The 14117-nt window shown below is 52.7% G+C and overlaps 1 protein-coding gene across 3 annotated transcripts in view; it reads left to right on the forward strand.

Moving 5' to 3' along the window:
• The window catches only part of LOC144474730 (uncharacterized), a 225793-nt gene that overhangs the window by 60014 nt on the left and 151662 nt on the right, over positions 1-14117 (forward strand). For all 3 annotated transcript variants that reach the window (XR_013494785.1, XM_078189919.1, XM_078189929.1), the window contains exon 2: positions 625-2660. Coding sequence is in view for 2 of the 3 variants with exons in the window: in XM_078189919.1 (XP_078046045.1) it covers positions 978-2660 (1683 nt within the window). In the remaining variant the exon portion in view is untranslated. The remainder of the gene's footprint in view (positions 1-624; positions 2661-14117) is intronic.

Consider the following 14117-nt stretch of genomic DNA (forward strand, 5'->3'; position numbering starts at 1 on the left):
ATTATTTTACAGTAGAATCTTTACCTTCGCGTCAACGTCCATCGATGATAGAGCTTGGACAAAAACGACAAACAATTTCCCGACGGACGCGTGCGAGCGACACACGATCGAGTAAATTGACAAAGTTGTCTAAAAATCGAAAAAATTTTCGTAGAAACGAGACAAACGAGCGATGAACCTTTTTCTTACGCTAAAGATGCAATGCTGCAGAATAAGGAGATAGTACAGAGAACGTGGCTACATCATTTTATAACTTTAAAAATTGATGTTAAATTCGAAATATCCCAATAAAATTGTGATTTAAATCCGGACACAAATTGTCGAGGTTAAAAAGATGTTTGCGCTACATTCTACCAACCTTTCTCCTTATTCCGCAACGTGTCAGCCTTAACGTGAAAAGAAGGAGAGACGATCGCTTCGTTCTCGTTTTTATCGCAAGTTGTTCGATTTTTAGGCAAGCAGAGAAGATCGCGCGTCTCCAGGCGCCACGCGTTCGCCAGGCCTTATCACCCGAATCCACGATCGTTGACGTGCTTCGCGCGCTTCGTACGCTTCGTATTTGTTACCGCCAAACGTTTTCTTTTGAGTTGCTAGCCCCTATCCTGTTCCTACTTTCTGTTCCAGATTTCGTACGAACCGTCAGCGTACGGTACGAACGGCACGTGCGCGAACGACGAGGATGTAGCCGACAGGTCGTCGGTTGACGCGTCAAGCATCGAGGATGTGCAGAACGGACCGCGGATCGGCGAGAGTGCGAGCAGAAGAAGCGTACCCCACGAAGCGAGCTCATCGTCTGCCGATCGATCTGGATCGCTTGAGATCGCTGCCGGATTAATAGCTCGCAGATAGTGGCGTGGCCGCAGCAATCCGTCCCGAGCAGCCGTCCGGGGAACCTCCGTGGTCGGAGCGGGTGCGGGAGCGGCAGCGGGAGCCGAAGAGATCAAAGACTGAGCAGCGTCGGAGAGGATAGGATAAAGATGTTGGGCGTGAGTCAACCGGGAAACCCGCCGTCGAGCTTGCGACACTCGGCGAGCTTCTCTTGTCTGCAGCGCGGCACGGGCAGCAGCGAGGGACACCGAGCCAGGACCTCGACGCTGCTGCAGCAGCCCAGCCTGCAGCTGAGCGGCAGTCATCACCACCAGTACGCGTCCGGGCAGACGTCGCTGCTGCAGCAGTCGACGGGCACGGTGCAGCACCGGGTCGAGGCGTTGGAGTCCCTTCAGGACAGCAACGACTACGGGTTCGTGAAGATCAGGCCGCGGCTGCGCAGCACGAACGCGACCCTCTACCACGAGGAGGAAGTTGCCGCGCAGAAGACGGCCCTCTGGGACCGGGATGTCTCGGCGTTCAGCGACCGCGAGTGCGACTCCAACTACAGAGACTGCTCTCTGAAGATCAAGGATCGGGAACACTCGCCGAAGGCTGGCGGCGGCGGCGGCGGCTCCTCGAAGAACCATCAGAACCCGCTGAGAGGCGCGCTGATCCTCTTCACCTCGACCTCGTCCTGGTGGAAGGCCAGGCAGCGCGAGGACCAGCTGACCGGCTCGGAGCGGGCCCTCGCCTCGACCGCCACCGTCTCCGAGAGAAAGTGGTCGAGCACCTCGATGGCGTCGCCGTCGAACGACCGCAAGTGGGCGCCGTCGGTGACCTCGCCGACCAACGACCGGAAGTGGTCCGTGGGGGCGAACGGAGCGCTCTCCTCGTCCTCGTCCTCGGGGAACGAGAGGAAATGGACGACCAGGTCCTCGGTGTCCTCGAGCTCGACGACGGGCCAGCAGGACCGGAAGTGGCGGTCCCTGGGCGCCCTGCTGAGGGCTCCCACGGGCACCGGTTCGCACGGCATGCAGCACTCGCTCTCCCACAACATGAGCGTCTCGATGATCGAGGCCGGCGAACACTTCCGGGAGGATCTGCGCGGCTCCGGTTACAGTAGCAGCAGCAAGTCGACGCGCTACCAGCAGCAGCCGACCTCCTACTCGGCGCGGGTCTCCAGGGTCAGCAGAGACGTTTACAGGGAGAACGGCGAGTTCGGGCAGACCGGCCGGTCGAAGGTCAGCCGCAGGCTGTACCAGGAGAGCGCGGAGGACAGGGACCCGGAGGAGAGACACCCGCCGCAGGCCAGACACCAGTTCGAGGACGAGTGTCGCGGCCGGAGGAACGGCGAGAGCAGGGACGTCGTCGGCAAGGAGCAGGCCGGCGCCGAGACTCGCGTCGCCACCTCCACCTCCACCAGGTCGAGCCGGGCGCAGAGCTTCTATCTGCTCGACGACTTCCTACGGCCGCAGCAGCAGCAGCAGCAGCCCCAGCAGAGCAAGTGCATGCTGAACGTCTACCTGTCGCCGTCCCACTCCAAGTCCGGCATCGATCACGCCAGATCGGCCGAGGCGAAGCAAGCCTCCCAGGGGAACGTCACGAACATCACGCCGCCCAGGCGTCACAACTCGAGCTCGGACAGCCTCGAGGTGGCGACCAGCCCTTTGCCGCCGCCCGTGCCGCCTCCGCCGCCGCCCGCGCCCCAGCTCAACGCCCGAGACAGAGACAGGGACAGGGACAGGGACAGGGACAGAGACAGAGACAGGGCGGACAGTTTCAAGGAAAAGGACGCGTGCCCGTGCAAAATGTGCTGGACCAATATGCAGCAGAGATCTTTCGTTGAAGAGGTAAGTCCCCGAGGACCGTCGCCGACCGTCCGAAGGGGATCGCGCGTCTTATCCTCTCGTATACTTTCGATCCCGACGGCGTCCGACGAGGAGACGCCTTTGCGGCCCCTGCTTCCTCTCGCGCATACGGATCTGAAAAAGGTTAGCGCGGGCTATCTCTTAACGAATCGCATTCTTGAAAACGCAAAACTGATTCGGGGGACAGACCGTATTGGTCGGTCGTAAAACAAGGCGGACAATGGGTTTATGGGTTGCTCGGATGCGAGAATAACCTTCGTAAATCGTCTCTCGTGTAACCCATTGTCGTGCTCGTGGTATCAAAGGGCGCTCAAAGAACTCGCCGAGTCCGAAACGAGAACGCGGGAGGAAATTGCGACGCTATTATCGCGCAGCTGGAAAACAGCGGAGAATTGATTTATGGGTTCTTTAGATGGGAGAATAATTTTCATAAATTTCACCCGCATGCGACATATCGTCGCGCTCGTTGCATCAAGGGACAGCTCAAACGAATTTCGCCGGGACGAAGTCGGGGCGAGGACCAAAACGACCAGGTAAAAGTAAATTGAGATGCTGCTACCGTGCAGCTAGGAGAATATTTCTTTGAAGAAATTTCATAGTCGGTCCAAAGTACGCAGCTGACAAATCGGTCTTGTTGCCTTCCCTATTTTATGAAACTTGAATTTCCTTCGCGGCGTCGAAGGACGCGCGGCGCGCGGCGCGCTTCGAACGACAAAGATTTACAGGGTTTCGGATCGTCGGCGATTGCAAAAGGCTCCGGTTAATCTCCGGAAAATTAGTTGTTTAGGGTGCATTCGCTGCACACGCGACACGGAGAATTTACGTTCGGTCGTTTGCTCGGTTATAGCCGGTAATTCCACTTTCGGTCGATTCGTAAACATTTTTAGAGGCGAACGCCATAACCGACAGCGGTCTACTACACACGTGCATATATCTACGCGCTGCTGCAGTAGACGCAACCTAGTATCGATCTACCCCGAGGTTTTTCACTCGCGCCGAGGTAACTCGTCCGAATGTGTGCTACCAGCCGTTGGAAGCCAAGTCGAATCGTTTTATTTGCAGCAATAGCGTTTCGAGCAACGCGTCATTATAGTGGCGCCGTGTTTTCGACGATTACGCACCCGGGCGATTCGGAAAGCAGTCCTCGCTAAAGCAGCGACAAAAAATCCCAGCTCGAGTTTTGAAAAGCTCGCTCGAAAGGTGGGACTTTGATCTAGAAACCAACGGTGACTCCAGTCGCGAGCAAATTCGTCCACTTGTTGCGTCCTATGAAAACATTTTTGGAAACAACGAACTCGGAGGATTGAAGCCAAGACCGCCAAGCCAAGTCATGGCAGGGCGCGGACGTCGCCGTAGCCGAGTACGGTAAAAGCGCAGCCAGAATGCAGCTCCGATTTTTATTTTTGGCAAGAATTTCGTTGCTCCTGGCGACCGTGCGTCGACTAAACGACGCGAACGGCTCGCCCTCGCGCGCACAATGGAGCCGCGCGTGTCACGCTCGAACAGGATCGCGTCGAATAACAGGGCTGATCCGGTGTTGGTAATTTTCGCTAACTCGATTCGCAGCCGATAGAACGAGAGCAATCGCAGTCTCCTCCGAGCGGGGTGTTCGCGGGGATTCGAGGGGATTCGAGGGGCGCGAGGGGCTCGCGGGGCGCGCGCCGCGTGGGACGACTATCCTCGAAACGCGTCGAGGTGTCGAGTTTCTGGATCGATGTTGAACGGCCGAATCCAATACTCCAATTGTTGGACCCTCGTTGATCTTTTCGATCGAAGAAAACACGACGTCGACTCTTCCGGTGAAAGTTGCTCGCTTTCGATCGGCCCGGTCGATATTGTTGCAACGGCATTGTCTCGGAAAAAATGTTTAGACTCCGGTTCGGCAGGAGATTCGAAGCTCTCGATTGGCTACGTGGGCGTTTACCGTCGAGCTATGTTTTTCTCTGTTGTTTCGCTTTGAAACGGTCCGCTGCGAGGCTGATTGTCTCACTGGCGTTCGGCAAACTTTAGCCGGCGAGTTTGTTAGCGTCGGCTTGTTCTCAGTTGCCGATCAATGTTTGCTCGCACACCATCGACTCTCCCAGCCTTCCGGTTTGTTTTCAAAAGTAATTCGCGCTTGTTGTCTCTAGCATTGGTCTCCGCTGTAGCGCCGGAAATTTGATAGGGAAAATTTTTGAAAGAAGCCGTCTCTAACGAGCTTTGACGAGAATCTCGAAAATCGAAAATCGAAAATCTAAGCTAGAAGATAGCGGAGTTGGTTCCGCAAGGGTTGGTCCGACGCGTTTACGTCAGGGTCAGCAGTTATTATTAACAATAGCTGTCCTTTGTTTCAAGGAGAAGCTTGTCAGCCTCTCCTGTCGCAAACGGCGCGACTACAAGGCAAGGATAGGAGGGATGGTTTCCCTCCCGAGGCTGTGTCCAATGTTTGAATCAGGTTGCTGCCCCTGACCCCTTATTTCGATGTTTGCGCCTGTGTATCGAACGGAGCCCGTTATTCTTGGGACGCAGAAGGGTACAGAGTGGCGAAGGAAGTCGTATTTCTATCCTTCCAGTATCTACTCTATTATTAGTAACCGCTGCAATGGCGGTAGACGGTTCGACTGGATTTCCGTTCGATTTTAAACGCTGCCGTATCCTCGCTGCCTCGGGCTCTCTCCTAGCCTCCCCCCCCCCCTCTCTCTCTCTCTTTCTTCTTCGTTCTCTCCCTCCTCTTCACTCGAAAGAGAGAGAGGGAGAGAGAGAGATCCAGCAGGCTCGGACCAATTCAGATTTTCAGCACGTAGGCTCGCGGTTTCGCGATTTTCCCTCGACGCGACGAATCGGCGCGGAAACGTCCAGACGGCGCATGCAAGGCGGCTCTGGACGGATCCACCGACGGCGTGATGGCGCGAAACCCTTTCCGCATGCGGAATCCAAGCCGGGGTTCCTTGCCGACTCGCTTGAAACGGAGTCGTTCCCAAAGCCGACGAGCGTAACTTACTTCTCGCGATTCTGCTGGGAGTAGATCTGCCTGAAATTGATGTCGCCACGGTAAATTCTCCCCATTTGTCCTTCAGCGATCGCTTGCTTTTATTTCTCGAGGCTCGAGTAATCGTTTCTCAATGTCTCATTGTTATAAAACAAAATTAGTGGGGATTAGTGGGGATTAGGGCTGAAGCGTTGAAGGGTTGGTAACTTGAATCGACTGGCAGAAATCCGGTAAACCATCCCGCACGGATACACCGAAAAACGAGCGGGAGGAAGGAGATAAGCATCCTAAGCTCCCTGAGCAGAATGGGTAACAATTTAATCGGGTTGCCGGAACAGGTTCCTTTGTCGGGGGCCCGTGAGAACAATGTTGGCAGCGTTCGGTGATATTTTTATCGTGGCCGACGCATCGCAATATTTCCAGGCGGGCGGCCCCCGTCTCGTCTCGTCTCGTCTCGTCTCGTCTCGACTCGTCTCGCAGCGTCGCAGCGTCGCGGCGTCGCAGCGGGTGCTATTTAAATAAGAACGAGCCCGCTCGGTTTTCCGTCGCAAGCAAGACGGAGACGAGACGAGAGGAGAGGATCTAAATCGCCGCGCGTTGTTTCGCGCTTAACGAGACGGGACACTTTGTCGCGATCGCTCTTTTGTCCCTCGGCGCTTTGTTGCCGCGATTTCAGCGGCGATGCGTAACTTCGAGAGCTTCCCTCCGTTCTTTCACGCTCGTTTGCCGGTTCCGTTGCCCGCCTTCTCTCTCTCCTCTCCTCTTCCCTTCCCTTTTCTTTTTCCCCGCTGGCCACTGCTCCCCTCTCCCTCTCTATCTCTACCTCTCCCCTTTGTAATATCATCAAGAAGTCCTAGGTCAGGGACGCGTAACCTACGCATCCGGCTCCGTCGGTCCGTCGGCGGCAGTCGGGTGTCTTTGCAGGCGCGCGTGTGCGTGTGCGTGTGCGCGCTCGTCTGCGTGGACGGCCGCTAATTCAACGTCTCTGCCAACGCAAATTGCTAGCGTTTTTGTACGGCTGGCCGGGAATGTGGCGTTAAATTCGCCCGCGATTTCAGGTTTCGCGGACTACTGCGACGGAGGCCCCCCCTCGGCGTGCTCGATGTCTCCCCGTGAATCGCCATAAATTGTGCCACGTGGTCGAATGATTCCGCGGCCTCGAACTATGGAAAGTCGCGACGCGACGCGACGCGACGCGACGCGATGAGAAATCGAGGGGGACACCGAGTTCGTCAACTTGGACAAATTTAACGAGCGCTAAAAAGTTTTCGCGGAACTCGCAAAAACGAGTGGAGACGTTGGAAAACGCGCAATCGCGTACACTCTGTGACGCATGATTTCTTTGTTGTTTTACCTCTACCGTGCGCGCCGCGTTAAGATAATACGGCTGGCACATACCTTTCTTTACAGAAAAAAGTTTTATTCCGATATTGAACATGTCGAGCATACGATAAAGCTTAAACGCGTTTCCCATGAAAAATAGCAGCAGGATCGATGCTTGAAACCTGCTAGAAGGTTTATCAAACCCGTTTCTTAGTTTCAAATCGTCGAAACTACAAAGACTCTTCTCGCTTGGAGATAATCGAACAAAATTTTCATCGTTGTTCCAATAAAGCAAATGGGTCGGTCGGTCGGTTCGAAGGCTCGACGGGTTTGTCGGCGTTAACGCGTTAATTCTCTCGGGCAAGGTTCTCGGTATCTTCGCGAGACAATAACCTTGCAACAGCGAGAGGTCGAAAGGCCGCAATTTATTTGCCGTTAACTGCATCGGGCAGCTCGCGGCGCAAAGATTATTCGTTTCTTCGGGTTTTCGATAAAAAGAACGCGTCCGCGATATTTTTATCGAGTCTTTATTATTATCCGTTGCGTTGCTCGTGCCCCGTGTTTTCCCAGAGAAATGGGACAAGCTAGCAGCGCGTCCTTCACCCACGTTTATCGCCTCCCCGGATACAAGCTCGATTTCCAGCGACCTTTTGCTATAAATATGTAGTTAAAGTATTCAATTATCGTGAGTTATTTCTGCCGTGGCGGGACTCGCGCGGTATACAATGACGCTCGCTTCAGCGTCCTGGCCACGATGAGTCTCGAGAACGAGGACGTCTCGAGTCATCCTCGAACGATACGCGACGCCTGTCGATGGGATCGAGTTCTATCCGCGATAACACCGATTCCCGCATATTTTATCGATTCCATTGGATCGCTGATCCTTGACCCAGCTGTCTTCTCCCGGTCTTCCCCGACCCGTTCACGTTTTCCTAAACTGTAGCGAACCTATCGATCCTTGCACCTTTCGAGACCGGTCGGCCGTTTCTAAATAGATCGATAGACTGACTGTTTTATACAAGATTCTAACCCTGATATTTTCAATCACAATTCAATCGTCGATTTCTTGATAGATCGGGAATCGGTTTGCCTTTTTCACGTTTATCTTTAAACGCGAAAAACTGTACACGTTTATCTCTAAAAATCTTTGACAGGCGAACTGAGCTGGGGCCCATAAAAAACTTTAAGTTCGTTCGAAGAAAGAAAAGAGACGACCTTAGTAAAATCTCGTTTACTAGATTACTGCGCGAGGTCTCCATAAAGAATTATGTCAAGCGCGAACAGCGTCTCGGTTCGTTACCCACAAATTCTACAAACACTGAATCACGGGGGTTGCTATCTGCGTGTGCTATCGGTGCGAGTATTTTGTGCGTTGAAATGCTGTGGCATGCGACGCACGGAAAAAGAGAGAGAGAGAGAGAGAGAGAGAGAGAGAGAGAGAGAGAGAAAGCTCCGAAGAGAAAATCGCGAAGAAAGAACCTTTCGTTTGGTCGGCTCGCCGAGGGATACGTCTGGCGCGTTAACATTTGACGAACCGACCGACCGACCGAGTCACGATGACACGCGAAAACTTGACGACACCACCGGCAATGCTCGCGCTTGCAAGTTCGCGCGGACGAAAGAAAGGACTTGCCGCAAGCGTGCGACTAAAACTGTTTGCCAGATGCAAGCCGGCATTAATGCGCGATCAAAAATAACCCGGCGAAAACGCCGATCGCGAAAAGTTGCCGCGGACCTCGTCGCCTTTCAACCCCCGAACGCGCGCTACCTCTCTCGTTCTCGCCACCGGCAATCCTTTTGATTCCGTCGAGGGGACGGGCTCGCAAAGGCGAACCGGGCCGACGCTGTCAACGTACGCGCGGAGAGCAGTCGATGCTGTAAAAATTCGCGGTGTTTGTTTTACGCGGTACATAAGCTCTTTGAACTGGGGCACCGAGGGGGAAACGAGGGCGTCGGGGGGAGATAATTATAGGTCGTTGCAGCCGATACGCTTCGAAATGATCGTAGGAACGGTGTCGAAAGTCTGCGCATCGGATTCGTCCGAGTAAGTCAGAGATTCTGAAACGAATTCGAGGGCCTCGGACAGCTTTCGTTCGACGACACGGAGGGTGTACACTTGTTGATCGCATCGGTGCAACTCGGATTCGATCGATACCGAGTTTTGTCACAGATGCGCGCGTAATCCCATTCGCGCGGTCCATTTCAGGACTTAAAATAATAAAGAAAAATCGAACGAGATGTCAAATTAAATCTGATTCGGCAATGTTGAATTTGTACGGGGCTAATAAAGTTATGCAGCGCGCTGTCCCCCCCCCCATCGGTCTTTGGACGATTCCTCGACGGCATCCATCCCCCTATTCGTCATCGTCCAGCGCGCGATCGAGGGTCTTGTAGCCGAAGACGATAACCGAGCCGCTCGGAAGAGTCGGCGCCGCGTCGCGTCGCGTCCGTAGAAAATGCGAGCTGGCCGTTGCAAAGGGCGTCGTTCCGATCGCGAGGTACACCGCGGAGGATCTCGGGGATGCTCGTGTCGCGCTCGGTTCGCTGTGTCGCGAGTAATTCCTCGCCACCCGCGCATATATCAAGACACGATATCTCCGTGTAGGAGTAATCTCGGCTGCGATTTGTTCGCGCGGGCACGCCGCGGGAGCACCGCCGACGAATGAACCGACCTCGCGAAATTATTAGGACGATTCCACGGGAAACTGTACCCTCGGCCGCCACAAATAAAGACCGCTCCTGCATGGGTCTGTTTCGCGCACCGAGTGCAAAGCGCGTCTTTGAAATATTGATCAGATCCTGCCCGGTTTCTCTCGCGCCCTCGCCCTCGTCCTCGTCCTCGTCCTCGCCCTCGCCCTCGCCGTCTCGCTGCGTGCTGGGAACTTCTGCTACCCCAACGCTCCTAATTCAACCTCAAAATTAGCGGACCCATTGTCCGGCTTCGATTCGCTGGCAGCGTTACCCGCGCGAGGCGATCGCGTATTTTACGCGACGAAGGCCAAATTTATTCTCCGGCACGATGCTCGCAATTGGAGAATTGGCCGAGTTATTGTTTCGAGGGAATACTTAAAGCTTGGTTACGATTCGAGATCAAGCAAAATCTTTTATACGGCCGATACGTCGGACAACGTTTAACGCGATTTTTCATTAAAAGAAAATATTCATTTCTGCGACTTCCTATTGATTTTTGTACATTTTCGCTTTGCTTCCTCGTAACTAGACTGCGAATCTTTATGGGAAATAGATTCCTTCCTCCAATAATATTAATCGGCAGGCAAGCAATCGATTGAATCGTTTCGCTGCTCGCAAGGCTATTTTGTCGAAATATTTCCGCTATTTGGTTATTTGGTTATTCGGTTATTCGGTTGCATCGGCGAGGTCGACAACCCGAGCGTGGAACTGGTCGGCGGGTACGTGATCGCGAATGGAGACGTTCGGCTTACGAGGATCCACCGCGTAGAGAAGAAAGCCTGTCAAAGCGTTAATATCGTCGGGTCGGCGTTGTTCGGTTTAAAAAACGAGCGGTGTCGAGATGTGTCCGATAGAACGGAGGTGGAACGGGACGCGTCGAATCCACGAAACCGGTGGACGCGACGCGGGTTTTCGAGGGCAGGCCGCTGAAAAGGATTCCTTCACGGATGAAAGTCACGGGCTGCCTTTGAAGCGTCCTGTAGGGCATGCGAGGAGACAGGACCGCATAAGATGGAAGGCACGAGATAGACCCCTGACGGTGGGTATCTCCCGGCGAGATCTTGAAACCGGCCGCGCGCGTCTGTCGTTGCATCGAACCACGGTGATTTATCATTATTGAAATACGGACCATTTGTGCCATCGGTGCCCATTCTACGCTTCTGCGCGACCGTGCCACGTTTTTCCATCCGAGAGGCCCGTGGACTCTTCTGGTCTGGCCTTTTCTGGTCTGTTCTTATTACATTCTTTCTCGCTCCTCGACTTTTCACCGAATCCTGCCTGCCTGCCTGCCTGCCTGCCTGCGTTCTTCCACCCCGCGACGCTCGTTAATCGCAAGCACTCCGACCGTTTCAAACTAAAAATCTTCTTTCGGTCGAAGCCGAGACTCTCGAGTCGCTATAATTCGAACCTAATTGTGTTTTTAACGATTCGTCGAATGCTGGTGTAAAAACGCTTTCGAGTCCTTGCATAGCATCTTTGGCGGCTCCCGGCGGCGGCAGTCTGCGACGATGGAACGAAATTTCCGTTCCCGGACGCGACGCTAAAGTTTGGCTATAAATTTTACAGAGAGGAACTTCCAGTAGGTTGGTCTTGGAAGTTTGCGAATCTGAAGCAGGCTCCGTAAAGGTTGAGTCGCAGCGGGTTCGGCGACCGGAAGCGTTGAATAGCGAACAACATTTAATATCGATGAAGTCACCCGCGACTCGCGCATTATTCCGTCGTGGAGGCTCAAGCGGGGAAATTTGTCGCTCGCGTCCTGTGACGCCAATTTCTCTCCGATTGCGTAGCTACCGAAACTGGTCTCTGCTCCGCAGCCACGGCCGCCTCGCCGCCTCGCCGCGTCGCCGCGTCGCCACGTGCTCCGGATCCGGTTCGGGTGAAATTGAAATCGTCTGGTTGGGCACCATCTGTTCGCACCGAAAAAAAAATGACTCGCGCAATGGGAAACAGCGTTTCGCACCGGAAGCTTATCCCAGAAAATTCCCGGAATCGTTTGGTCGCTCGAATCTCCTTACTTTCCATTCTAAAAAACTAAGTTGATCGAGTGCTGCAACGAACAGTAGTAGCTCGAATGGTAATAATTGGACAGGCTAGGTATAATTTCCAAAGGTGAAAGGATTAAAAGAATTGAGAAGCATCGTATCGCGATCGATAGATTCAATTGTTATTTTGCGCGAGGTCCATGGTCTAGTACTAAAACAGCGATCCAACTGAACGTAGACGTTGGTATTTTTAGTTGCAGATTTTGCTCGCCTCTATGGCTGTCAAAAATCAAGGAATCCGTGAAATGTTACGTTCTCGATTGCTACATTTTGCCAAATCTTTGGCAAATTTTTGGCAAATTTTTGGCAAATTTTTGGCAACGGTGTTCCGTCCTTCTCGCGAGGCCGAACACGAAACAGGAGCGAACGCAACGCGAGCGCGTAAAATTTGCTCGCGCGCGCTAGCTTCGAAACCATAGGCGAACGTCGTTTTATTTGTTTCTTGAAATTGCGGTCGGAGCGTTAATCATCTGATAAACGAGACTGGTCCAAGTTCCACTTGTCAAACCGCAGAGCCAGCGTCGTCAGCGTCGAACGCCGCGACCGCGATGTCAAAAGGACCAAAAGAATTTCGGGCGTGGAGGGCTCGCGAGGAGTCCTTGCTATATTTCCTCGAAACGCGCCGAGTGCGTCGAGTCGAGTATAGTTCGCCCGGTTATTCCCGAAAAGGCCATTAGCGGGGTTATTAATGTCCCGTCCAAGTTAGCCACCCTCGATTTCGTTCGCCGATACGATCTTTCTAGGAATCTGTCCGGCGATTAGGATCGCGCCGAGGCCCTGGCCATCGGATTATATTTGCTCCCGAAGATTTATCGCTGGGCATTAATCGTGTGATAATTCGGGGGGAACAATGTTGGGCATTTTAAAGAAAAGCGGACCTTTGTTGTTTCCCATAAGAGGACTGTGGGAACCGGGAAAATTAGGTATTCGTACACGTGGCAATCGCAACCATTTTATACCTAACCATTCTGGTGAAATTGTTTCGTAGATCGATACACTACGAAGCTACGAAATTTAGCAAAGTATATATAATTTTTTTGGCAAGCTTTTACTTCTAGTAGCCCCTCGAATGAGACACGTATTTCTTTTTTCAAATTTTGCGTCGCTTAAAATCCAGGAGGGGGAAATAGATCAGGGATTCCAACCTATAATAAGCTTACTTTGTCAGCAGTACCGATCGTGTTGTTTGCGAAGAACATTGACTCCGCGGAGTGTCAATGATCCCCTTTGGTTCTTTGCCAACAAACGAGCACCGACTTTATCCACTTTGTTCACGCGGCTGCAGGTGTAGTAGGTTCCTATAATATCGCTGCATCATTCTCTCCCAGATTTCTGCATTACCAGCGCGTGGCTCGCGGTTGCTCGTCTCTTCCAAGAGATGACACCACCGGCAGCTTTAGACCGCGCCGACTTTTCATCAGCAAATTATTCGAACGTTCAACCTGCAAAACTTTTTATCTCGAGTTCAACGTGCGACTAGTTTGAACCGCTCGTTAAAGCTTCATTTCTTTTTTCCATGCGCGATAATAAATCGATCGATTTTGCTGAATAACCCCGCATCGTTTCGACAAAGTTCGCGAATGGGAATACATATTTGCTAAACGTAAACCACGCGAACGAACACATTCGTGCGCGCAATGTTCATTCGTTCAATCGAATAATTATAATGTTCCATTTATCGAACAAATATTATTTCACGCTCGTCGGAATTGCCGCGGTTCGATGGCAGCTGCTATATTAATTAATATTGCAAAATCATCGCATCGAAACAGAATGAAATATTTCGAGTGAAATCGATTCCCAATCAGCGCCTACCGAATCAAATGCTATTTTCATTCCGGCCTTTTCGTTCCTGTATAATATTGTAAGAAACAATTGGCTTATCCCTCGACCGCCTCGGTATTCCGCGATAATTTGAAAACCCGAGTTTCTTCATTAGAAATCCTTCGTCGGCCTTATTATTTGCAACCTTGGGTCTCAAGTTTCTCCTTTGTTCTCTTCCCATGCATCGGAGCGATTATTAAAGTAGCATCGCGCGCGTGCGACGTCGCCTCGCCTCGCCTCGCCTCGTCGAAGAATAAAAAGTGAGCGCATATCATAAGCCCTATCTAAATGTAAGTCGTGCGAAAACATCCGAACAATCCGCGGTTTATGTTCGCCGTGGTCCCGTCGCCCGCATGTTTGCGAAATTCCGCGCACGTGATCGGCAATCGGTTCGCCTCGAGAGAAAGATTCTTTGTATTGTGCCGCGAAAATAGTGCTGGCTGCGTTTTCATGGAAATTACAGGCACCGTTTGTTGGTGTGTCCGTTCGCAGCGACGCCGCCGCCGCCGCGTCAAGGTTTCGCCTCGATGCATTAGACGCTTCAGGGTTGGCCGCTCGAAACCAGCGAAACAAAATCAACTACATTTTACG

The sequence above is a fragment of the Augochlora pura genome, chromosome 2 (genome assembly GCF_028453695.1).
Source record: "Augochlora pura isolate Apur16 chromosome 2, APUR_v2.2.1, whole genome shotgun sequence".
Taxonomy (NCBI): Eukaryota; Metazoa; Arthropoda; class Insecta; order Hymenoptera; family Halictidae; genus Augochlora; species Augochlora pura.